The sequence below is a fragment of the Littorina saxatilis genome, linkage group LG5 (assembly GCF_037325665.1).
Source record: "Littorina saxatilis isolate snail1 linkage group LG5, US_GU_Lsax_2.0, whole genome shotgun sequence".
Taxonomy (NCBI): domain Eukaryota; kingdom Metazoa; phylum Mollusca; class Gastropoda; order Littorinimorpha; family Littorinidae; genus Littorina; species Littorina saxatilis.
In genome coordinates this window covers 22,599,290-22,624,038 of record NC_090249.1, presented here as the reverse complement: position 1 = coordinate 22,624,038, position 24,749 = coordinate 22,599,290, and the positions used below count along the sequence as shown (strand labels likewise).

Genomic DNA, 24,749 nt, shown 5'->3' with positions numbered 1-24,749 from the left:
TGGGTTTCTTGTCAACTTACCTGCTGTCTTTCATGATTTTGATCGGGATCAGTCTGAAAAACTGGAGGCGCATGCCCGCTGAAGCAGGTTTCAAGTCCATGTACGTGGTATTCACTTCTCCTTTCCCCAGAAATAGAGTGTTTTAAGATATATTTGAAGACTGCAACTGATTTCACAGTGTATAGGAGTCGATTGCAACAAGTACTGCATCGTATATACTAAGGTGCAAAAGTAACTGTTGGTTTTCCTGTTGATTGCAAAGGATTATCTTAGTCTACCTGTGTTAGTTTGACACTCTGTTCTTCATTACAAGTACGCACTGACTGCCATAACTGTCCCAGACATTCTAAGAGAACAGGGATTTTCTTGGTCTCTATGCATATGGCTTTTATTTGAAAACCAAAGATGTTTATTAGCTGACAGTGAAAAGTCCGAACTAAAGCAAATTTCATGAGAAAAAAACACCCACACAAAGAAATCGTGTGTCTGAATACAGCGTCAGTGAAGTTGATTCTTGACATTCAATGAAAGTCCATCTGCACATCACATGCACTTATGCGACGGTTCCAGTGCCTGAACCAGGTACAGTATACGAATACCAGGGAGATTTGTACTCATCATCTTTTTATCCTCTCACTGTCATATATTTTCTCTTTTTGTGTCCAGCTATCTTTAGACATACACATTTGACAGGTACATTCACTCAAAAATACGTGCATATGCACATGCACTGACAAACAGGGTGTTTGTGCATTCTTCTTTCGTGGTTGCCTCTATATATAGCGTTTTTCAAACAAAACGTGTTCGTTATAGTGTCTTTTCTATAAAGTAAACTTTACACAGTCAGATAAAAGACTAGATTTACCAGAACACACTTTCTTTTGAGTTACTATCACTTTATTCATGAAGTCCTGTTTATGTTTAGGATCTGCGGCATTTAGTTAATTAAAGCATACTTAACACAACTTGATTTGTATAGGGAAAGCCGCCTATTTTGCCATATAGCATTTAGGAATGCTATGGAAATTTGAGAAAGAAACAAAATTAGCCGATTTGTCCCGGTCAGTTTTTATTTTTTGGTCTTTCCTTTTATATATGTCATTTCCCTGTCTTGAGATTTCGCTATCTTTTCATTGTCAGCAAATGTTATCTTTCAAAGAGAAACGTTATAGTTTTTATTGACATGTATACCTTTTACTTACGGAGACACCTGAGTAGAATGTTTTCACGAGTGGCTTGTATATATGTAATAAACAAAATCATGAAACTGCCTATAAATGTCCCTACTTCATTTGTAGGCAAAATAATTGAGCATATCCTATGAAATTGACTGATTTCAGTAAAAGCAACAGTAGAATACGTACATGATTCAGAATGAAAAAAGTGACATTGTTTACAATCTTTTCCTTCCTGAGATTTCCTTAATCATTGTAAAACGTTTGATCAATGTTATTGTTTATTTTGAGTTTAATTTTTTTTATTTGTGCAGAGGACATTTCTACCAGACAGTTATTTTTTCCCAAAAGCGACATATATATCTGACAATGGAAAGCAGCATTTTTCAAAGAGTCAACGACAGCGAAAAGTATTGAATTGACACTTTACCAGTTTACCTTTGTATACTACCTTTGCGACAGAAAGAGAATTGTGCAGTTGTTTGTGGGCAATCGAAGATGTACACATAATTTAAGATAATAATGTTCAGGATTCAATGTGTACTTCTTTATTTGGGGACTAAAGAATACAGAAAAGCCGAAATGAATACAGAGTTATATAAAATGATGGATGGCAGAAAAGGACAACAACATTTAAAAAGAATAATATAAAGAGAAAAAAAACGAAAGGAGAAAGAAAGAAAGAACTAAAGAAAGAAAGAAAAAAAGAAAGCAAGAAAGAAAGAAAGAAAGAAAGAAAGCAAGAAAGAAAGAAAGAAAGAAAGAACGAGAGAAAGAAAGAACAAAAGAAAGAAAGAACGAACGAACGAACGAACGAAAGAAAGAAAGAACGAAAGAAAGAAAGAAAGAAAGAAAGAAAGAAAGAAAGAAAGAAAAAAGAAAGGAAGAAAAATAACAAACAAACACACAAAGGAAGAAGAGAAGGAAGGAAGAAATTAAAGAAGTAAGGAGATAGAGAAGTAAGGAGATAGAGAAGTAAGGAGATAGAGAAGTAAGGAGATAGAGAAGTTCGGGAAAATATAAAGAAACTAAAACAAAAGAGAAAGAGACAAGGAGAGTAAGGAAGGAAAACAGAAAAGAAAAAATGAAAAAAGAAGAGTTAACGGTGCTGCTCTCCATGCACGTTAAACTTTGATTTGCTTACCAGCTATTACAACAAATTATCTATAAATGTACGTAATGCCCCGTAAGATCTTCCTCCCATTCATTCGCTCTGACCCCCCCCCCCCCCCCCCCCTCTCTTACCATCACCTTGCACGGCTTTTTTCATTCAACATAATTTTATTGTTGCTATTCGCTTTTCATGCATAATTATGCAGTCGTTCGTAGTTCGTTCTGTGTGTACGTGAGATTTGTTTAAAACATTTTATTGCAATATGGAATGCTTCCAGAACTAATATGAACGACACTTTTTATTACACAGTATACATCTTTCTTGCTTTTCAAATCAAACACTTTTGCTACTTTTTGTTTAATCTATTTGTAAACTCCTTTATTGGAAAACTTCGCATTAGCTTCTTGCCTTGAAGGTGTAAGTATGATTATATAGGTGTTCACGAAAACTGAAATTGATTCATGAAAAACGACAAAAGTTTAGGGCACTTGAATTATGTAACAGAGTCGTTGTTGTCAATTTAACGACTCATAGTCATAGGACTGTATCTGATATTTATTTCAAGCGAAAACTGTGGATGACAGTTATGTCGACTTCGAAGACGACGTACCAGAAACCTGGGACTTGATCAGGGGTTCCATTTTAAGAAAACCAACACAAAAAATCCCACTGCCCACAAATTGCACAAGAGCTGTCTCTTACTGGCAAGTGACCTTGTGTGTGTGGGGCGGGATTGGGTGTGGGTGTGGGGTGGGGGGGGGTACCTGGTGTGTGTTCTTATCCCATGTAAAAGCCTGGCCAAATCTGGAATGGCGAGCCGCACTGTTTACATTTACACAGGAAGGAGTGTGCCTTAAAGAACCTTTCACATTCGCGTGTGTCAATGCAAAGTGATTACTTTGTAATTACGTCTAACTAAAACTTTACTTACAGTACCTGTATATATATATATATTTCAGGATGTCTCAGACAACAGAACAAACTCCACTCAACAACAACGACACCACCACCACCACCGCCATTGCGGAAGGCGACAACGAAATGTTAGGTGTGAACGACGATTCTCAGTTCAGCAACAGCAACAAGAGCACGTTCAGCGATGACATGGAGGATGACATCATTGTCGACGATGACGATGACGACGTCGACGATGACGACGATGAAGACATTGACGTTGACGATGAAACTGTCGACGACGGAGAACCTGAAAATCACGCCTCAAAAAATGACGCGGCTAAATCTGGCTCAAACAGCAAAAGCAAATCGTCTACATCGTCTTCCAATGGCGTCAAGCGGTTGCTAAGGACGCCAAAATGCGCGCGCTGCCGTAACCATGGCGTGGTGTCGTGCCTTAAGGGACATAAGCGCTACTGCAGATGGCGCGACTGTCAGTGTGCAAACTGTTTATTGGTCGTGGAGAGACAACGCATCATGGCGGCTCAGGTGGCACTCCGAAGGTAAGTTTGTGACTAAATAGAGAACAAATGTGATGAGGATAAATAATGCGCATAAGAAAGACGAAATAGGGAAAAGGGAGGAGGGGAGAGGAGGGGGGGGGGGTGTTACAACGGACAAGGAAAGGAAACATAATTTATCATGTGCATGCTATCGTATCCTATTATCTAGTCTCTAATAGGCACGACAACACAGGCCGTTAGGACAGGAATCATCATCATCATCATCATCATCATCATCATCATCATCATCATCATCATCATCATCATCATCATCATCATCATCATCATCATCATCGATATTTGCAACAAATTCATCAATCATCTTCACCTGGGTAGAGATTTGCTCGCGCCATTTAATTTTGTTCCTAAAACGAGAGAATGCTTCGTGTTGTATGTGCAGTCTAATCACACAAAAAACGATATGCAAAGCTATTCAAACAATCCTTTTCAGATTGTATTCAGGGTTAATTTATTCTCTGGTACTTTCCAAATCGTCCTGATCCGGAAGAACAGAGCAAAAAAATCGAAAACAATCAAAGAATGAAAAAGAGAAAGGCAGACACAAAGAAAAACAAACAAACAAGAAACGAACAAATACAATATAATAAAAGGAAACAAACGGAACAAAAAACAAAACAAAAAGAAAAACAATAACAAACTGACAGCATCATCATCACAGTAGTTTTTGTAGCGTTATCTGCTGGTGTTGGCATGATGTCTGATAGCGTTTGACGCGCCTGTTCTATATTCTTCTTCCTCTGTCTGACAATTGTCAGACGCTGTCCCATAGGAAATTACCGTATATTTGTGTTTATTGTTCTTCTGACAATATTCTGAAGAATGTTCGTATCTATAACAGTCCTTGGGGGTTAGTGGGGGTTGGTATGTCTTGTGGATTGTGGGGTAAGGGGGCTGTGGCTTTTTTCAAATATTTTGCATTATTCTAAAGCACAAAGTCAACTTCCGTATTTAAACATAACTATTTATAGCTGCACAGAAAGGCATGCGCTGGCTGTGTTTTTGTATTTCACCAAAACTTCGTTTGTACGTGCGTGAAATTAAAGCTTTATTTTGTTTTTATTAAGTGTTTAGTAATGAGGATCATTTCTGTGTTGTTGATTTTTTTTTTAAATATATAACTCATCCAACTTCTTCTGGTCACGGCCCTTTCGCACCGAAGCGATCGGAATTCTTGTGGAAACTTGTTACTTTTATTTTATTGCTTCACAACTTATCAGAAGCTTCTTGAAACTATTATATTCTTATGCTTGCTTCACTACTGGAGCCTTTATCTGTATGTGTGCTTCTTGCTTTCTTTATCTTTGATATCACATACACATATATATATATAAATCAAGCAAAATACCACCCATACTCTTTACGTCCAATGATTTCTGTTATCAGGACCTACAGCGTTTTCTTGATCTTCTTTTAGTGGCATGGATTTCAATTTATTTTCGATGGCACTATCTCAAAATCTGCAACACCAGACCCTGATGAATCTAAATTATTTTCACATCTTTGTTCTCTCTTTCCTGGAATATCCATAAAACTATGACCCATCTGTTGTGTGTCCTAAGGTGCTGCTTAGCACATGGTATCTTCCCGTGATGGCTTTGCCAAAACTGCACCATCGACAAACTTCAACTCCTGTTTCTATCAACATGAAGTCGTGTTACACTAATTTGCTTTGGTTCACGTGCACAAGATCTTCACTTTCCGTCCTTCGCCCACCAACGAAGACAGTCAGCTTTCAAGAAAAAGCAGACTTTATGATCTGAATTCCTTACGACTAAAGAAAGCACTGCGGACCAAGAATAGCGAGGTTGAATCCAGAACGTCTATACCGTCGCAATATACTGAACCCCTTTTTCTATCCACCACGGCCGCTTCTCGAGAACGGCGGGATTCGCAACTGCACAGCCTTTACCACTTCGCTATTCTGGAAAGTTCTAGCTTCGCTCTCATGGCGGTTGTCTGTTTTCCTCATAATTTCTGCCTTTCCAGGCGAGCTGTTAACTAAGCGTGCAACAAACATACACACCGGTCCCTTTGAGTTTTGTCTTAAAACTGTTCTCGCGTTTCATCGCGAGATAGCGCGGCTCTGGAGAATTGACACTTCTGCTCTTCCGATCTTGCCTGGTGGTCGTATACTTGAGGCGGAGGGTTGGGGGTAGTAGTGAGGTTGGGGGAAGAGAGTGGAGGGATAGTTGGGGTGCTTGGGAATGTGAACCTATGATTTTCGTCGATTTTAGTGTCTATCAGAGCTGCTTTTAGGTTTAATGAGGTATTTTACATCGTGTGCGGGATTCTCGCAGGGAATGTGATTCTTCCAAACCATTTATTTGATCTTTTCATGGGTGTTCTGAGAAGGAGAAAACGTGTCTGTTCATCGTTTTTTAGTGTACGAGTACGACAAAGAAATGTATTTGCCTGTTTGTTGGTTTGTTTGCTTGCTTGTTTGTTTGTTTGTTTATTTTTGTGTTTGTTTGTTTGCCGTTTGTTAAACGAAGATGAACGATAGAGACAAGTGAATGTTATGAATCCGAATTCTATATTTCACGTAACTTGTTCTCCTTTTAGATGAAATGTATCATTATTTTGATAGACTTTTCTGATCTTAAAACAAAAAGTACAAGGCAAATATTGTGAAGATGTGAAGAAGAGAGAGAGAGAGAGAGAGAGAGAGAGAGAGAGAGAGAGAGAGAGGGGGGGGGAGAGAGAGAGAGATAGAGAGAGAGAGAGGAAAGAGAGAGAGAGAGGGAGAGAGAGAGAGGGGGGGGGAGAGAGAGAGAGAGAGGGAGAGAGAGAGATAGAGAGAGAGAGAGAGCATGGGGAAAGAGAAATAGACATACAGAGAGAGACAGAAACAGAGAGACAGACAGAGACAGAGAGACATGCAGAGAGCGAGAGAGTCAATGGGAGAAAGAGATAGAGACAGAGAAAGACAGAGAGAAAAATGTTACACAAAACGCAGCAGCCTTGTCTTTAACAGCACCTACCTTTCCATGAAAACGGTTCAGCTCACCATCTGAGATCTGGTTAGGCTTTTAACTGGGATAAGATCATCCGTCTATTTTGGCACATACCAAATATCACCGTCCTGAATGCTTTCTGTGCATTCAGATTGTTTGTGTCCGTTAAGGAATTAATTCATAAAAGTGACCAATTTTTGACGGTGAATCGAAATCGTTTGCATGTGAAGTACTGGATGGTTGAAAATGGACTATCACAGATCAACCTTTCGTTTTGTGTGCACCACGATATCGTTTCATTTACATTTTATGTACTGCTTGTGTCACTTAACCGTGACTTGTTCAACGATTTTAATTAAAAAGCCTGTATGAGCATCACAATGATAAAAACTGAGAGTGCGACCATTGGTTTACCTTGGCTCTCTTCAAGCAATTCGAAATATTCAGAGTTGTGTGGAAAAAAAATTCAGAGTTATAAAAATGAAGTGATCAATGCAAATACATTATAGGCTTTTGAGAGGATTGTATATATAGAGGGAGAAATATAAAGAAAAGACAAAGTTCGGTGAAAAGAAGGGACAGCAATAATTTATTCAGATAAAAGCAGAAAACAGATTCCTGCTTTAGTTCTGGTTAACACCGAAAGCAGAGATTGTCCGTATACAAATCGGGTAAAAGCGAAATTCACATCACGCCTTCCAAAAAAAGTGAGCTGAGCCGCGTAAAACCATTACCTTACCAAGGGGCATAAGCCGATTTCTGCGTCCCCGATGTCTCAACTGGAGCCGAGAATCAGACAGTTTCCAGTCCATTCTCCGACGTCTAAGAAAATCTGGTCTTTGGTAGCCATCTGAAGGTACCGACAGCTATAATTCTCAGTGAAATAGTGAAGAAAGAAAGAAACAAACAAACGGACAAAGAAAGAAGGAAAGAAGGAAGGACCAGACAGACAGACAGACAGACAGACAGACAGACAGACAGACAGACAGACAGACAGACAGACAGACGGATAGACAGAATTAAGACAATCTATACAAACCCATATACTCGACAAATACACACTCGGGAAACAATACAGAAAGAGAGACAGAAAGAAAGAAACAACAAGTCGCGTAAGGCGAAAATACAACATTTAGTCAAGCTTAGTTGAACTCACAGAATGAAACTGAACGCATTGCATTTTTTCCGCAAGACCGTACACTCGTAGAATCGTCTGTCCACCGATCGTGGCAAAGGCAGTGAAATTAACAATCCAGAAAAGCGCGGGAGCGGTTGCGCTGAGGAGGATAGCACGCTTTTCTATATCTCTATTCTTTTTAACTCTCTGAACGTGTTTTTAATCCAAACATATCATATATATATGTTTTTGGAATCAGGAATGGACAAGGAATAAGATGAAATTGTTTTTAAATCGATTTCGGAAATTTAATTTTAATCATAATTTTTATATGTTTATTTCTCAGAGCTTGTTTTTAATACGAATATAACATATTTATATGTTTTTGCAATCAGAAAATGATGAAGAATTCGATAAACGTAAATTTGGATCGTTTTATAAAAAAAATTATTTAATTACAATTTTCAGATTTTTAATGACCAAAGTCATTAATTAATTTTTAAGCATCCAAGCTGAAATGCAATACCAAAGTCCGGCTTTCGTCGAAGATTGCTTGGCCAAAATTTCAATCAATTTTATTGAAAAATGAAGGTGTGACAGTGCCGCCTCAACTTTTACAAAATGCCGGATATGACGTCATCAAAGACATTTATTCAAAAAATGAAAACAATACCTGGGGATATTATACCCAGGAACTCTCATGAAAAATGTCATGAAGATCGGTCTAGTAGTTTACTCTGAATCGCTCTACACACACACACACACACACACACACACACACACACACACACACACACACACATACACCACGACCCTCGTCTCGATTCCCCCCTCTATGTTAAAACATTTAGTCAAAACTTGACTAAATGTAAAAAGAAAGAACACACAATAAATGTGAACTTCTTAATGAGAAAACATAATAATAAGCTGACAGTCGAACAGATTAACAAGAACAAAAGAAGGAAAGAAAGAAAACACGAAGGAAGGGTGGAAGGAAGGAAGGACGAATGAAGACAATGTATGCAGACACAGTATATACTCGTCACATACACACACGCTGCTTTGAACACACAGATAGACGGGCACGCAGGCTAATGGTTGGGACGTCGGCCATCCACATGGAAGGTTCGTGGTTCGAATCCCGGTGGAATTTGTACCGATCTCCCAAGTCAACGTATGCAATTGCAAAACTGCATGCTATAGTGCCTCTCTACTTCATACATGTATACAGGCAAGAACAAGACCATGCAAGTACTCACGAAATACATATCTTGTAATCCATGGCAGAGTGTGCATGGTAGCTTGGGTACAGAAACACGAAAACTCCCATCATGCATCCTCCGGAATTGGAGTATGACTTCCAAAATGGCGGGGGAAAACGGCCATAAATGTAAAAGCCCATGCACTCTTGCTCTCTCACACACATAATTATTCTCTCTCTCGCTCCCTCAGGTGTATTTCGGATACCTATTGTCCTTGTAAAATTTCCTCAAATAATCGCGTTACGATTTAAAAAATAAAATAAATCATTTTGTTGTTACTGTTGAATTTAATTCACTTAACTGTTTGACTTTTTGTGTTTTTGTTTGTTTTTGTGTGTGTTGCTCACCAGGTATTGGAAGCTTCTTATTATATGCATTTCTTAATGGATATTTTGATGCCGTAGAAAGAAAATATACATTTTCATTTCAAATGTACACACAAAAAGAAGGAAAAGGCTCAAGATAAATACATAACAGAACCATAAACAAACTCGTGGATCCAGTCGTGTGTAAGGAATTACGGAATTTACGCTCTCCATTTCTTTGTCTAGACTTGCTCAGTGAGTCGCATTAATCTCGTTACGGCTCCCTGGAGACAGAGCTCAGACAGAAGAAAAAAATCGTTAGTTTTGTCTGCGAAAGCAAGCGTATTTGAGAGAAATGAGGCTAACCGTGAAGAAAATCCTAATGTTCCGAGAGTGATTTGGTGTTGTAACTCACGCATCATAAAGTAGGACGTAACTTTGAAAGTCAGGGGGGGGGGGGGGGAGGGGGGAGAGAGGGGGGGGGGGATGGCATCGATTTGTTGTTGTAAAGGGGCTGAATAGCACGGGAAGCAACAGGATTTGGAATACATGACAATTTTGGGTTAACAGATCTCAAGGACAATAATGTACCTCTTGGGTCTTCCTCAAAAGCAATAACTTCAGTAGTATCTGCTATCATGAAAGCCATGCAAAATCTGTTTACGACTGACAAAATACTTGTTTATTCAGTTCAAGACCTAAAATCGACTATAATATTTTCAAAGGCTGATGTATCGCTGAAAGTGCATGAACTGTGCAGAAAATATCGCAGTGAATTAATGTTGTGAACGGTTGTTCATGTTTCTTCCGGACAATTTGATTATCACCGGCGGTGGCTTTTGTTGTTGTTTTTGTTATTTATATTTTTTAATTGTGTGCTTGTTTGTTTGCTTGCTTGTTTTTCTTATCCCTACTCCGCTATCAAGAAAAATAAAAGACGTTTCCTAAAGGGGGTTCAGACGATCGATATGTTGGTTATATTGTCGCATGAAATATCGCAAGCCTGCATCATTTTGCCTGAGAGTCGGTCAAGAAACCCACTCAATGTCTAAAATGTCGGTTAAGGAGCTCTACATATCTGTGTGAAATGTCATATTCTGGTCAAAAAAACAAATAACGTATAGCAATTAACTCCGACTGAGCAATTTCTTACATGACACATTTATTTTATCAGATACGTCGTTTGAGTTACCTTTTTTGTGCTAGTTCTGATAGTACCTATTAAACAATATGATGTTATGGTTATATATAGAGCACACATCTCACACTCGTGTGTTTTTAGTTCGAACGTCACACGGTGAAATTGATGTTTTATTGTGCAGTACATAATTCGTAAAAAAGTGGCATGCTAATTTCAGGAAATTAACAAATGTCCTAGAATTTTAAGAACATTTGTGAAATCCCTAATGTGAAACAGGAAATTTACAAATCAACTGAAATTTTCAGGAATTTTGTAAATGTCCTGGTTTTGAGCATTTCCTGTAAATTATATAAATGTCAGGATGACTTAGTTTCATTTGGGGTAAATATTTGCACAGCTTCCTCGAATTCCGGCGCTGCCCGACCAAAAAAATCAGTTCGACGAGGAAGTGATTGAGTAAAATAAAGTCAAGACACTCCGACAAATCGTGAAACTTTCTCTCTTTGCCATGGAAACTGTGTTTAACCGAGACTGTGTGACGGAACCACTAATTGTCCTATCAGGGCGTATGAGCCCAGACAGGGAAGTCCGGGCATGCTGGGAAATTGAAAATGGATGGCTAGACCACTCCATCGCTCAAGAGTGACATCGTAATCAATTGTGTAAGAAATGTATCTCTTTCCTTCCCATCATTGCTGCCTCGCAGTTTTACTAGTGTCTGAAAGAGATACGTATTTATAACAGAACCACCGATCTGCTTTTTTTTTTTTCCACCGCTCTGCTTTAAATAAATGTTCCGTTCCGTATATAACGCAGTTGTCAGGCACCACAGAGCCCTTTACGCTTTTACATAGGATACAAGCAACCTTCCACTTGGACACATACCAACAATTTATCCTACATACGTGAGAGAGACACCCATGAGATAATAATCGTTCAAATCACACGTGAGTATATCATGTAAATGAGGTTATGTCAAGCAAGTCTGGCAGGAACCTGTTTTTCCACTGCTTATGATGCCAAAGTTACCGAGACAAACGTCATTACAGAAAAAAAATTGCGCTCGCTAATTACCCTCGATGAATTTTTAGAACTAACACGTCACGCCACACTTTCAGAGTGACGTGTCTTTACTTTGACGTAATAGATTGCACGAGGCTTTAGAAGCGTCTTCAATTTAGCTGCCTCGACTGCAGGACATTTTCAGTAAAATACACGTAAGTACAGTATGTAGGATAAACAGAATACTACATGGCTTGCTGTGTCGTACCAGATTTACACTCGTTGCTTTTTCAAATAGTGAACAGCTCGCTTTCGCTCGCAGTTCAATATTTAAAAAAAACAACTCGTGTAAATCTGGTACGACACAGCAAGCCATGTAGTATTCTCTATTTACAGTCTGTGCGCGTGTGCGTGTGCGTGCATGTGTTTGCGTGAGTGCGTGAGTGTGTGCGTGTGTGGATGCGTGCGTACGTGAGTGCGTGCGTGCGAGCATGCGTGCGTGCGTGTGTGTCGGTGTCTGTGTGTTTATTTAACATTATGTCTGTTTGTCTGTGTAATGGCTGAGATCGAACATTGATTTTCAAAGTTATCACGCAGTTTGAAATGTACGTGTGATCTCCTTCCAGTCCTCGCATGCACCACATAATATTATACTCCTATAGTATACCAAATTATGGACACGAAGGGTTTGCCACAGACACAAATGAGTCGCACTTGTAACTGTCTGATGTATGTGTCTGCGTTTTGTTAAAGGCAAAGAATCCCCACAGTGGTGAACTTTTATTTCACGCATTGATAGGCGGCAGAGCCAGTCGACTTTGGGGAAACGTTTGAAGAATGCAATTTTTATTCAGTTGCCCGGCAGTCCCTGTGCAAAAGCGAAAAACGAAAGGGTAAAAATCAAAGACACACACGTATGCATGCAAATACACTGCGAGGGTTTCCAAGCAATGTCATGCAACTGATGAAAAACGCTGTCACTTTAATCACATCCTGCCTTTTTTAAGTGCCGGACAAATAAATCATTTGTGCTGCAAAGTCCTCTCAGGAGAACACTGTTTTTTTTGCCGATATTCCCTTTGCGCTTTCATTATACATGTAGAATGTTTTCCATAAGTGATACATTGCCATTGTTCGGTAAAGAGTCTTCACTCAGCGACGTATATATAATTGTGTGAAGGGATACTGGTGAATGGTAGTGCGTTTGTGTGTCGTGTGTGTGTGTGTGTGTGTGTGTGTGTGTGTGTGTGTGTGTGTGTGTGTGTGTGTGTGTTTGTGTGTGCTTTGCTGGAGCTTCTCGTTCTGCTTTCGTCGCGTGTAATATTTGATAAAGGGGAAGAGACATCGGTTTAATGACACATAATCCTGAATGTTTTGTTCGCGCACATTGATCAGGATGACACTGAAGCACACTCGTACATCTAAACCGCATAATTGTCTCCCTCCTCTGTCAACAAAACCATTGGAAATGTTCCTAACGTGTTTTATCTGCATATTCTCGTTTGCAGTTTAGTTGTCCAGCCCATCCTAAAATGTATATTCTTGCAAAACTCATGCACATTTCTTGTTTGTGGTTTAAGCACTACGCAGCAGAATCCGGCACAACCCATACATTATGACCACAAGATATGCCAGATTTAATGTTTGAGATTTGAGATAATATGGAAGTGGGTGACTGTATGTTCGCGGTGAATGCGTGCTAATTTTGTTTCTCAATAATCCCTATTGTCATCAAATATTATTACTTTACTTTCTGGGGACGAGGTAGAATTATTGGAATTTTCGTTTAAGTTTGTAGGCGGTACAGCATTGTCGTGTGTGACTTTTGAAAGATTGAAGGAAGTGCTTTAGTAATGAAAATCAAGCATATTATAGTCTTTGTTCTTGTATATTACAATTTCATTACATGTCATTCCATTCTTTCCATAAGCTTTATACCCTTTCTTTCCATGATTGTTTGACCTTTGATCATAACTAGTGCTGTGATAATGAGCTTTAGCACTGTTGTGATGGTGTTGACACTATACTTTGCCCAATTGAGTCTAACTACCTGATGGCTAATCTACTGTGATACCTGTGATAACTGATGATGATTACTGGGATTGGTTTTATGTGTTTGGTTGGTCTCTTCTTTTGGTAGTGCAATAGCGTTAATTATGGATTGTTGTTATCATCATTGACATAAAAACTTATCTGTTAATCCAAACAATGATATACTTACTGTGATGTTCTTAACTACACTTTAACATGGAATGTATGTATGTATGTATGTATGTATGTATGTATGTATGTATGTATGTATGTATGTATGTATGTATGTAGGTAGGTATGTATGTAGGTATGTATGCATGTGTGTTGGTGTGTCGGTGTGTCATGTGGGCAAGTAAAAAGGGTATTGTAGTTGTACATATATTACTTTAGATATTTTTTTTGTTATCATGGGTTTTATGAATTTTCTTCTCTTATTCTTTTATAATTATTAATTAATGACTTATATGTGCTGATGACCAATTTAATTTCCTTTGTTGGATCAATAAAATGTTATGAGTTATGAGTTATGAGTTATGAGCTTACCATCCCGAAGAAGGCAGTAACGTGCCGAAATATTGATTATAGATATAAACGTACCTAACCTGGTTACTGGTGTGTTTTCTTTTTAATTTGAACGAAAGTATAGGAAGCAAGTTAAACTAGTCACACGCATATGCATGCTAACTAGTCTATATGAAACTAACAAAATGTCCATTGTCCCATTGAAAACCCTGCTATATAGCATTTGTTTTAGGATCAATTATACAATTAGATAAATAATCTCTCAGCAGACTAGTTCACCGCCGTGAACCCCACAAGTGCTAAAACACCGATAACTGAAAATATTGATATTAGAATATACTTGAGATGTATTGTCCTTTGAAGGAGTAGATATCGAAGAAAAATAATGATGCTTTTTAATGTACACTTTTTTCAAGGAAGCAGAAAAAGTCGCTTACGCCAAAAAATAAATGTTCATTGTATTCATGTATGTGCACGCGCAGACACCAGGCGACAGAGATGTCGGGGCCACTGAAAGCCAAGGTGAAGAACGCAGCCAACCTCCTGCAGCAACGTAAACTGCTGCAAAGACACCTGAGGTCGCTGCAGCAACACTCTTTGTCAAGGGACATACTGGCTGGTAAGTTTGAAATAATTCAAAAAATGGAATCAATTGTAGATATCACCTACAACAATGTAAAATGCTGCAGAGACATCTCAGGTCGCTGCAGTAACACTCTCTGTCCATGGACATACTAGCAGGTAAGATCATTATGATGAATTAAAAATTCTATTCATTAATCAGTTTTGAATGGGTAGATTCTGTAGAACTATATTACAGCAACTCAAACTTCCGCAGAGAAACCTAAGGTCGCTGCAGCAACACGCCTTATCCAGGGAGATACTAGCCAATGATTAATGTAACTTATCATTCATTGAGTTAGATAAATGGAAATCTCGTAAACTGCTGCATGTACACCTCAGGTCGCTGCAGCAGCATTCCTTATCCAGGAACATACTAGCAGGTAACACAATTAGTGTAATTTATGAGTAATTTAAAAACTGTCTAGGACAATAATTGGAAATCTCTCAAACCAACCTAAACTGCTGCAGAGATGTCTCAGGTAGCTACAACAACATTCATTTACTAGGAATATTCTAAGGGGTACGATTTCAATCATTTCAATGTTGAACCCAATTCAGCAAACATTATTCACTGCACGTTGATTTTTATACTTAGCGGTTAAATTATATCTATATGTTTTAATTCATTTTCTTTTATTTGTCTTGCTGTCTGTCTGTCTGTCTGAGTTGTTTGGTTTCCTCTGTGTTTGTGTTTGTTATATGCACACGCAGCTTGGAACGCAACTTTATTCATGTATTACGTTTATATCAGGCATAGTGACATTCAAAGCTGAATTACTCTCATATGCGAGTGTTTGCAGTGTATCTTGAAGAAGCACTGTGACGTGCTTGCTTATGCTTTGAGACTCGCAAAAAAACTGGAAGTATGACCTTCGATAACTTTTGGGCAACAGTGTTTTCTACAATTTAACGCTCAGTTTCTCTGACAGGTTCTGAATTTTGTAAGTCAGCTCCGACCAATAATAACAGTGTCCTGTACACGATACATGGCCGTCAGTTACCTATAGCCAAAGACACATTCGCAAGGTGTGGAAAAGATCAAGCTCTTCCCTCGTAAACTTACACCACACCGACAAATACGTCCCACGAACACGATACCCATTTCCTTTTGTACTCGCACACCGTGGCGTACAAAAGCATACCGTAACCCCCATGTTCCCAGCCTTACGCAAACGCCATGGCGAAGACGTATTTTGACAAGCCTGGCCAATCAGAAAGATGCAAAGGGGACCTCGTGACCTGACATTTGTCGAGGGACTCCTACTTAACGCGTAAAGGTGAGAGGCTGAAACAGGAGGTAAACTCGGGGAGGATCGGAAAATGTGTCCGTATGTTGCCCCGTGGTGGGGGTGTATTCCTGCACCGTGTGCACTCCGGGGTTACAGCCGTTGCCTGTTTCGTGTGTAGACGGTCTAGGAGATGCCAGGGAAATGAAATTATCGTGCCAGTAGACTGTGATAAACACAGAGAAACATTTGGACATCTTTTACGGACTGTTTACAAGATGTTGCGGGATCGTTTTTTGTCAGTGCTTGGGATTCAGCTGCATGGGGTACCATTTGGACATCTTTTTCTGTGTATTGTCTGCGAATATATATATATGCTCGACAAGTTTTCTTCTCACTGTGCTCGTGATCAGCGCGAGAAAACATTGTTTTTGTGTTTTACCGGGACAGTTCCAAAGATATTCAAAAACTTTTCTGGAATTCGTTCTCCCTAATTCATAACGGACAAGGTGGCCTTATGTTAACGTTGGTTTTCTGGTTAATCAATCAGCACAAGAGAACCTCTGATATTCACAAAAGCAATTTGCGTAATGGTTTTTGCCTTTGGGGGATAAAAGACGTTGAGTGATTTCATTTATGGCTGGAATGGTATTGGCGGGGTAAAAACGGTTATACACGTAAAATTCCACTCGTGCAAAAACACGAGTGTACGTGGGAGTTTCAGCCCACGAACGCAGAAGAAGAAGCTGGAATGGTATTGACAAAAGATCGAGCATGAATTTCTTTGTCATAAATACTTTTCACTCGTCTACTCTACATGGGTTTGCTAAGTTATTAGTTACAAAAAAACAAAACACACAAAAAAAACTTTAAAAAAAATTATACAAAAACAAGCTAGAAAAAAGGCCAAATTAAAAAAAAAAAAGTTTTAAATGTCTCAAGAAACAAAACAGAAAAAAAGCCCGACCTCTTGCCCAAAATCAAGCAGACCAACCCCTCCCCCAAATACAACAACCTTAAAACAAAAGCTAAACAAGAAAAAGCAATAAAAAAGATAATAATAATAATATAAAAAAATTAGATAACAAAAACATAAACCACCCAACTGGGACATGTTTTCATGGTGCAAAACACAACTGGCAAATACACACTTGACATTTCCTTGCTTGTTTCTTTAAAATGTCAGTTTTCTGAGTGCAGGAAAGTCTCACGGGGAAATGACAACATCTCAAATTCTTCACACAACCTTGGGCTCAGTGACATAGAGAAGTGTAACTTACTTTTCAGAATGTCAAGGCTTCACTTAATTATTCTCAAGTTGGGGCTGTAATTGTCACATTGTGAATTGAATTCTTGTTCGTTTGGATATTATTTCAGCTTCAAAATATTTGGAAATAGACACCGTTGATGATATTTTTGAGACTGGCTTTACAGAGATACTTTGAAGAAGAATATCTTAGACGGCGGTCTACATGGGAGTCATGACACCTCCTTATGATCGTAAGCAAACACGAGATCAGGGCCTGAATGCATAGCCCCCCCCCCCCCCCATACTCTTTGGATTTCATAGCGCTGTGGAGCGCATAGTGGAAGGGATTCCCCGTCATCCTGTGTCTCTGCGCATGCGTCAAGCTTTGTGATGCTTCGCGGCGGGTCAGTTTTACACCATTATTTTACCGCAGACAGTTTGGAAAGCCCGTCTCCTGATAAAACTTGGCTTTCGTGGTTTGGAAACTATATCCATTCCGGTACCCTCGCCATAAAGGTATAAGTCACTCTCTTGCTGGTTCTGCATGCTGTGTTTGATGTTATAAATTCCCGTATTATTATTATTATTATTATCATTATTATTATGTACCGCGATCAGTTCGCCACACACATCTTGAAAAGATCCGCATGCGTAAAAACTGACCCAAAGTCAAGATAACCCGCAGAACCGGCGGCAATGCACCCTTTCGATTCGGCAGTTCGAGTTGCTCTTACAGTTCATCCGTGATTGCAAGAATGTCCTGCCGACGAAAGCGGCATTTTCTGTACAGTTCCACGTCGTCGTAACGATTCAGTGGATGTAGGCGGTCAAGAAAGATCCGGTTGCTTCTCAAATTTCTTCTCATCCTGAATCGGCATGAAAGCAGCCGCCATTTATAAACGCTCCAATAGCCGGTTCCATAACTCTTATTGGAAGGAGGGGCTGCTACAACTTTCTGGATGGCATAAGGCTCTATGCGCGGTCCATGCATTAGAAATAATAGACTTTATGGAGTCCACAGACTTTATTGCAGTGACGTCATCAATTTAGGCTCCTATGGAGGGGCTATGCATTCCGGTCCTGATTTCGATTCTTCAGCCTGCAACGAAAAAGTGACACCTCAGAATTCGGAATAAGTCTCAGTGACATGTCTGTGTGTTTCAGTTTTCCTCTGAAGCTCACCAGTTTTTGAGTCACAGCCGGTAAACTCAAGGCTGGAACAAAACGTATCGCGACTTCTCGTCAAGTTCTGCACGAGACCCAGAATCCAGACTCGTGACTGCATGTATGTTTGTGGAATCGACATGGGGTCCCCGCTATCTCACCGGTTACCGGTGTCGGTTTCTCTTTGATTCTGCTTTACGCGTTATCTGTGACATCGGCGTATTTTTTAACGATTGGGTTTCTGTTCTCCTTTTCTCTGGGCCAGTAATGGGCACCAAAATAAACACGGCGATTAGTGTTTGTGTATAGATCTCGTTTAGCTTCTGAAAAAAGGAAGATCGGGATGACAAGACATTAAAGTGATATTGTTCGCACTGAATAGCAAGCGTCGACCAGGACCGGCAATTTTGCATTTGGTTTGAACAAGATTTTTATTCAACTGAAACACGATACAATAAGAACAAACACACAACAAGGACACTCAAGCGAACGCTTATATTACTTGATTCAAACAGATAAATATAGTACATTGACACTCATATTGCGTTGTACATAACAGCACATGATGCAATTTTGCATTTGCAACTACAGAATGCTGTTCTTACAACTTCCGGTTAAAACCAGCTCAAGCTACCAAATTTATTTGGCGATTTAATTTTTCTGTCATAAAATGACATGGGATAAGACCACCCTTCCACTTGGTCACATACAAAAAATATCAACAGCCTTGGTAAAATCTGTTCTACTTGGGAATTCTTTTATGAACTAATTTTGTAAAAGCCACTTGCAAAAAAATCATAATTATTTTCCTACTCACAACAAACAGCTGATGTTGATGTTTCCAAGTATAAATAAGAATCCCATGTTAAAACCTAGCCATATCTGAAATGATTATCCCAACTTATTTTACGGGAAGGAATGTCCCTTGATATGAAATATATGGTTTAGCTAAAAAAATTTAAAAAAAAAAAAATATATATATATATATATGACTAAGTGCCAAAAGGTGCGCACGAAAAGCGGACAAAGGGGCTAAAAAATAAAAGTTGACAAACACGACTGATATTGTGATTTTTGTTAAGACAACAGATGCTGGAACCCAATTACGAAAAGAAAATATAAATTTACCCAAATGATTTTACAAATAACGATAATTTTGTTCGTTATATCATTCAAAACGGCACTGAGTCATAGCATTAAGGTTATCTCGCACGTTTTTAAAGCTAGGGCTTTGAAACTTGGCACACAACCAAAGTATAATGACCTCCAGGTATGGTGCACATCACATTAAACAACATTGAATTTCAAGGTCACAGCGAGGTTAAATTTCCTTTGCAAACTGGAAAATTGTCGTTGTCACGTCTTACATGTTTTAATACTAGATCAGTTAGACTTTACATACTTTACATACTTTCAGCATTTTTATAACACCTCATTAAAAGTGACCTGCTGGTTAATCTTTGTCAAAGTTCAAGGTCACAGCGGGGGTCACATCTGGTCCAAATGTGGAATATTTTCAATTTATTCAGCGCGTTTATAGCACGAGCTTTGAAAATACACACAGTTCTAGTGTATAATGTTCACACACGATTAAAGTCTGGTTGAAAAAGTCAAGGTCACAGCAGGGTCGCGTTGAGGTCAAACATATACATTTTTCAATGAGGTTTTCTCATATGTTTTTGAAGCTAGGGCCTTGAAACTTGTCACACTACGCAAGTTAAATTAAACCTCATCAAATTCCAAGGTCACAGTAAGGTTAAAGATCCTTTAAGGATATTTTCTAAAAAAGGTGACCGCCTGGTTAATGTTTGTCAAATTTCAAGGTCACAGCAGTGCCATCTGGCTTAAACTTTGAAAAATTGTCAATTTCTTCAACTAGTTTTATAGTGTTTGAAGTCATTCACACATGATGAAAGTCTGGTTGATAAAATCAAACGTCAAGGTCGCAGCGGGGTCGCATTGAAGTCAGACACATACAATTGTCATTTTCACGAACGCCTTTTAAGCAACACCTTTGAAACTTCACACATTCCAAAGTTTTGATGTTGTTTGGTTATAATCAAAGTGTGGTCAATTTCCATGATTGAGAGCATTCAGAGGGGTCAAGTTGAGGTCACACAAAAAGTGATAATCTTTATAAGACTCACGTTTGCTGCTATTGCTCACTTGACATTGGTGAAAGTGCTTATTTTATAATTGTTGATCTTGATGTTTTGACTAATTAATATTACCAGGATCAACCATACCAGATTTCAAAGTCCAGAAGTTGTCAAACCTCAAACCTGTTGGAAGTTTCAAAGATTTAAGCATCAACAAATTTCTATTTGATTTGACCTTAAATAACAGATTTGACCTTAAATCTTAAAACAGATCAACCAGACTTTGGTTTTATATAAATTGAAGTTCAATACAATTTCCTTTTTTTTTTTACCCACGCGAGACCCTGCTATGACCTTCACATTTCTCAAGGATCAACCTTGAATTCTCCATGTTGAACAATCATTAAGCAAAAGCGTTGTTTGAAGTTTGAAGGTTCTAGCTTCAAAAATCTCTGAAAAAATATGTTTCATCCGTTTTCTGAACCACATGTGACCCAGCCGTGACCTTGAAATCTGACAAGGGTCAACAAGACTTTTACCATGCATGGGGGCGATTAAACCCCAAATGTGTGTGAAGTTTCAAGGTTTCAACTTAAAAAACGTCTGAGAAAAATATACATTTTCCTTTTTGGACAATGTGTTGCACGCAAGACAACACGACAAACGCTCGTGTTATCATTCTTTTACTTTAAGGTCGACTTGCGTGCCCGCTCTTTCGCTAATCTCAATTAAAATTCATCTTGGAAGTTCGGTTTTATTACGCTTTTAATTAAGAAGATTAAACTAAGACAACAAATAGTTAGTTTTACCTATTAAACTCGATAAGGTAGTGACATTTTATGTTGAACGCAAGATGGTGTCGCACGCAAGATCTGAAAAGATGTTGACGACATAATTTCAACACTTGATAGCGCATTCGTGGTTCGTGATTTCTTCACAAATTTTGAACACAGAATGTGTCACGTGGTTCCGTAGATGAAGTAGATCTTTGTACATGTAAATTTTGTTTTTAAAAGAAAATAACCGTTAATTACCGAACATTTTGTCGCACGCAAGATATGACGAAATTTTCAAATCGTTTTCAAAAATGCTGTTCAAAAGTTCTGCAGTCTTTGCTGGATTACTTGAAAGACAGCAGTTTGATACACCGTTATCGCTTGACGTGTCGACATCAATTCCAGAGTTTTTGAAAAAGAAATTTAGTAAATATCTGCGATTGAAAAATGTATGCCGTGATGACGACACATCTTGCGTGCGACACCTTAAAATTCGGTTATCGAAAAAAAAAAAAGTCTCTCGAGATTTAGATATGACGTTTGGTCTCGTCTGTAAAGCGATGTTTCAGGCATTCAATCAAACTAAATGCAATTCATTTGTGCTTCTTGTTATTTTTCTGTGGCATATTCAAAACACGAGGTATCACGATGTCCTTTTTCAGATGGCCGGTTTTGGCGTTATTTTTGACTTTAAACAAAGATAACTTCAAAACCGTTCAGGTCAGACACACGAAATTATGTCCACTATCTCTTCGCACATTCATCCACACACACACCAATTTTCAGCAGACACACGTGTTTAGAAACATTTTTATTGTAAAAGAAAGTCGTCTTCTGTTCTGTGAGCACCTTTTGGCACTTGGTCATATATATATATATATATTCAGGCGGAATTACTGTTATTCTTCTAACTGGTAGACCATATTTGTCCTTTATATACATTTTTGAAATTAAAAATGTAAGGTTTCAATTTGAAACAGGTCTGGTTGAACATTCTCTTCTTTGGTTCCATAGACGCTGATAGTGAACTTCTTACACCTTAAATCTACAAGTTCTCCCAAAACCCATCATACTTTTTTCATTTGCTTTATGGCCAACGTTTTGGTGAGGGAAAAAAACACTTCTTTAGGTGGACAGTACCTCTTTAAGCATTTTCTTTGCAAAGGAAGGGACTGGCGCGATGGGGAATATTATTGGGGAATAAACAAAGAACATCACAGAATATTACACTCAATAAGAAGGAGAAGCTATGCGGAACATAGCCTTGTTTTGTGTTATTTGTGTCCCAAAAATTGGTCTGATAACAGATCTATGGGTTTTGTGGTTGTCGTGTTGTGAAAACGGGACACGCATAGCTTCAGGGAAAAAGTCTTCTTATATTGCGCTGGCACAACACTGGTCTCGGGCCAAATATCAATACTGTAAGTCTGTGCTCAGCTGGCGAGAAAGTCATTGTTCTGTTATTGAATAGTACTTTTCGCATTAACGTCCGGACACACACACACACTCACACACGCACACACACACACACACACACACACACACACACACTGACACACACACACACACACACACACACGCATACACACACGCGCGCGCGCACGCACACACACGCACACGCACACACACACACACACACAAACACACACACACACACACACACGCACGCACGCACGCACGCACACACATACACACTTTTTGCATTAACGTACGGACGCACACACACGTATACACACACATACACACACACACACACACACACACACACACACACACACACACACACACACACACACACACACACTGTTTATGCTATTTCGTGAATGTATCTGGATGTACATTATTTACGTGGGGTAAAATCACAATGGATGTGCATTTCTCTTTCTGAGCCAGCAAGTATTTTCTCTGTGTTGCAGCCTACCGGAACCGGATGCACGCTCTGCCACCACCAGAGGCGCTGCGGACCATGACGCCATACATGAACGAGCGCATGCGCAAACGCAGATGCTTTGCGGACAAGGACCTGGAGATGGTGATGATCGAGCGAGAGCGACAGTTCGAAATGGCCAAATCACGCATTCCCCCTATCAACCACTCTCAGCTAGCGGCTTTCCAAGGAATGGCCTGCGGAGTTGGAGGAGGAGGAGGAGGGGGAGGGATGCCTCCTACGGCTGCTTCCTTGATGAACAAACCGCGAGCGTTGCTAGGCAATCTCAGCCCAAGAGAGTTCCTGCAGAGGATCTTCCCCAGCCACAACCCCAACGTGCTGGAACTGGTGTGGCAGGGATGTGGCGGCAACTTGGAGAGAGCGATCGAGCAGCTGGCCTCTGGAATCAAACCTGACGGTTCTTCTTCTTCTTCTTCTTCTGCTCCTTCTAATTCAGCATCGCCTGGTGCTGCTTCTAGCTCAGCTGGACCTGCTCACAATAGTCATAGCTCGTCGCAGCCTATGCTGCAGCAACAACGGGCAAACCTGCAACAACAACAACAACAGCATCAGATGTATCTTCAAGCTGCAGCAGCGGCGGGGATGCTAGGGTTCCCACCTGGCGGGGTTCCTGTGGGTCCCGGAGTCATGACTGCACGACCGCGAGACCCGAGAATGACTGCTTTGCAAAATCAAGGCGCTGCTCATCCTTCTCAGCACCCGTCCTTCTGTGCATTCCCCTTTCCATTTCTCCCGGCTGTAAGACCACCAGGTTTGCCGCTTGTGCCAAAATCTTGTGCCAATGGGTCTGTCACGGCAACTTCTCCGACTCGAGGGTTTTCTTCTCTGCTGCGTGGTTTTCAACCCACCGTCAAACGACTTCACCCCTGGTTTGAAAACTCCAATAACAGTAGTAAATATTCTCAAAACTCGCTCGACGATTTCTCAACGAGAAAATCCGCGTTCAGATCTTTGGTACCGGCGGGTAGCCGAGACGACGGGTCAAGCAACGCTCAGAACAGTGACCGCGGGTCAGTGGTGAGCGACAGAAGCAGTGTGTCACCTGTCCCCAACACTCCCCCCTCCAGCCACTCCAGAGCATCTTCTTCCAGTGACGAGTTGTCGGACAGCGAGAGAATGGTGGCGCCACCGCCTGTCCAGACCGCTGTGCCAATTGCAAAGACCAGGCTGAAGTTCTCCGTGGAGTCCATTATTGGGCATGCTTGAGGGACCTCTGACAGGATTTTGAGTGCATAGTATTATCCCATGTAAAAGCCTGCCCAGATCTGAGATGTCGAGCCAAACACGGGAATGAGTGTGCCTTTAAAGTGTCTGATTTTAAGAGTTTCCTTTGTTATTGCCGCGACATCGAATACTGTGACGTTAGTGGTAGTGATGATTGTAGAACGTGTTCTGGGTATTATTGATAAAAATTAATATGTGGCGGGCTTTTTATGCGCTGTATGAAAAAGGTGATAGCTGGACTTTAAATGTTGGCATTTAAGACGAAATATATTCAATATGGAGAGAATATTGCTGCAACCTTTGTTAGACAAAGTGAAAACGATTTACTTTATCACTTT

At 39.7% G+C, this 24,749-nt stretch overlaps 1 protein-coding gene across 1 annotated transcript in view; it reads left to right on the top strand.

The window, feature by feature from the left end:
• Positions 1-3,068: 3,068 nt before the first annotated feature.
• LOC138965843 (uncharacterized) overlaps positions 3,069-24,749 on the top strand; it is a 22,915-nt gene continuing 1,234 nt past the window's right edge. Inside the window, exons 1-3 of the mRNA XM_070337941.1 lie at positions 3,069-3,746; positions 14,584-14,720; positions 23,156-24,749. The exon at positions 23,156-24,749 is cut by the window's right edge and continues 1,234 nt beyond it. Of these exons, the coding sequence (XP_070194042.1) occupies positions 3,250-3,746; positions 14,584-14,720; positions 23,156-24,393 (1,872 nt within the window). The 5' untranslated portion in view covers positions 3,069-3,249 and the 3' untranslated portion in view covers positions 24,394-24,749. The remainder of the gene's footprint in view (positions 3,747-14,583; positions 14,721-23,155) is intronic.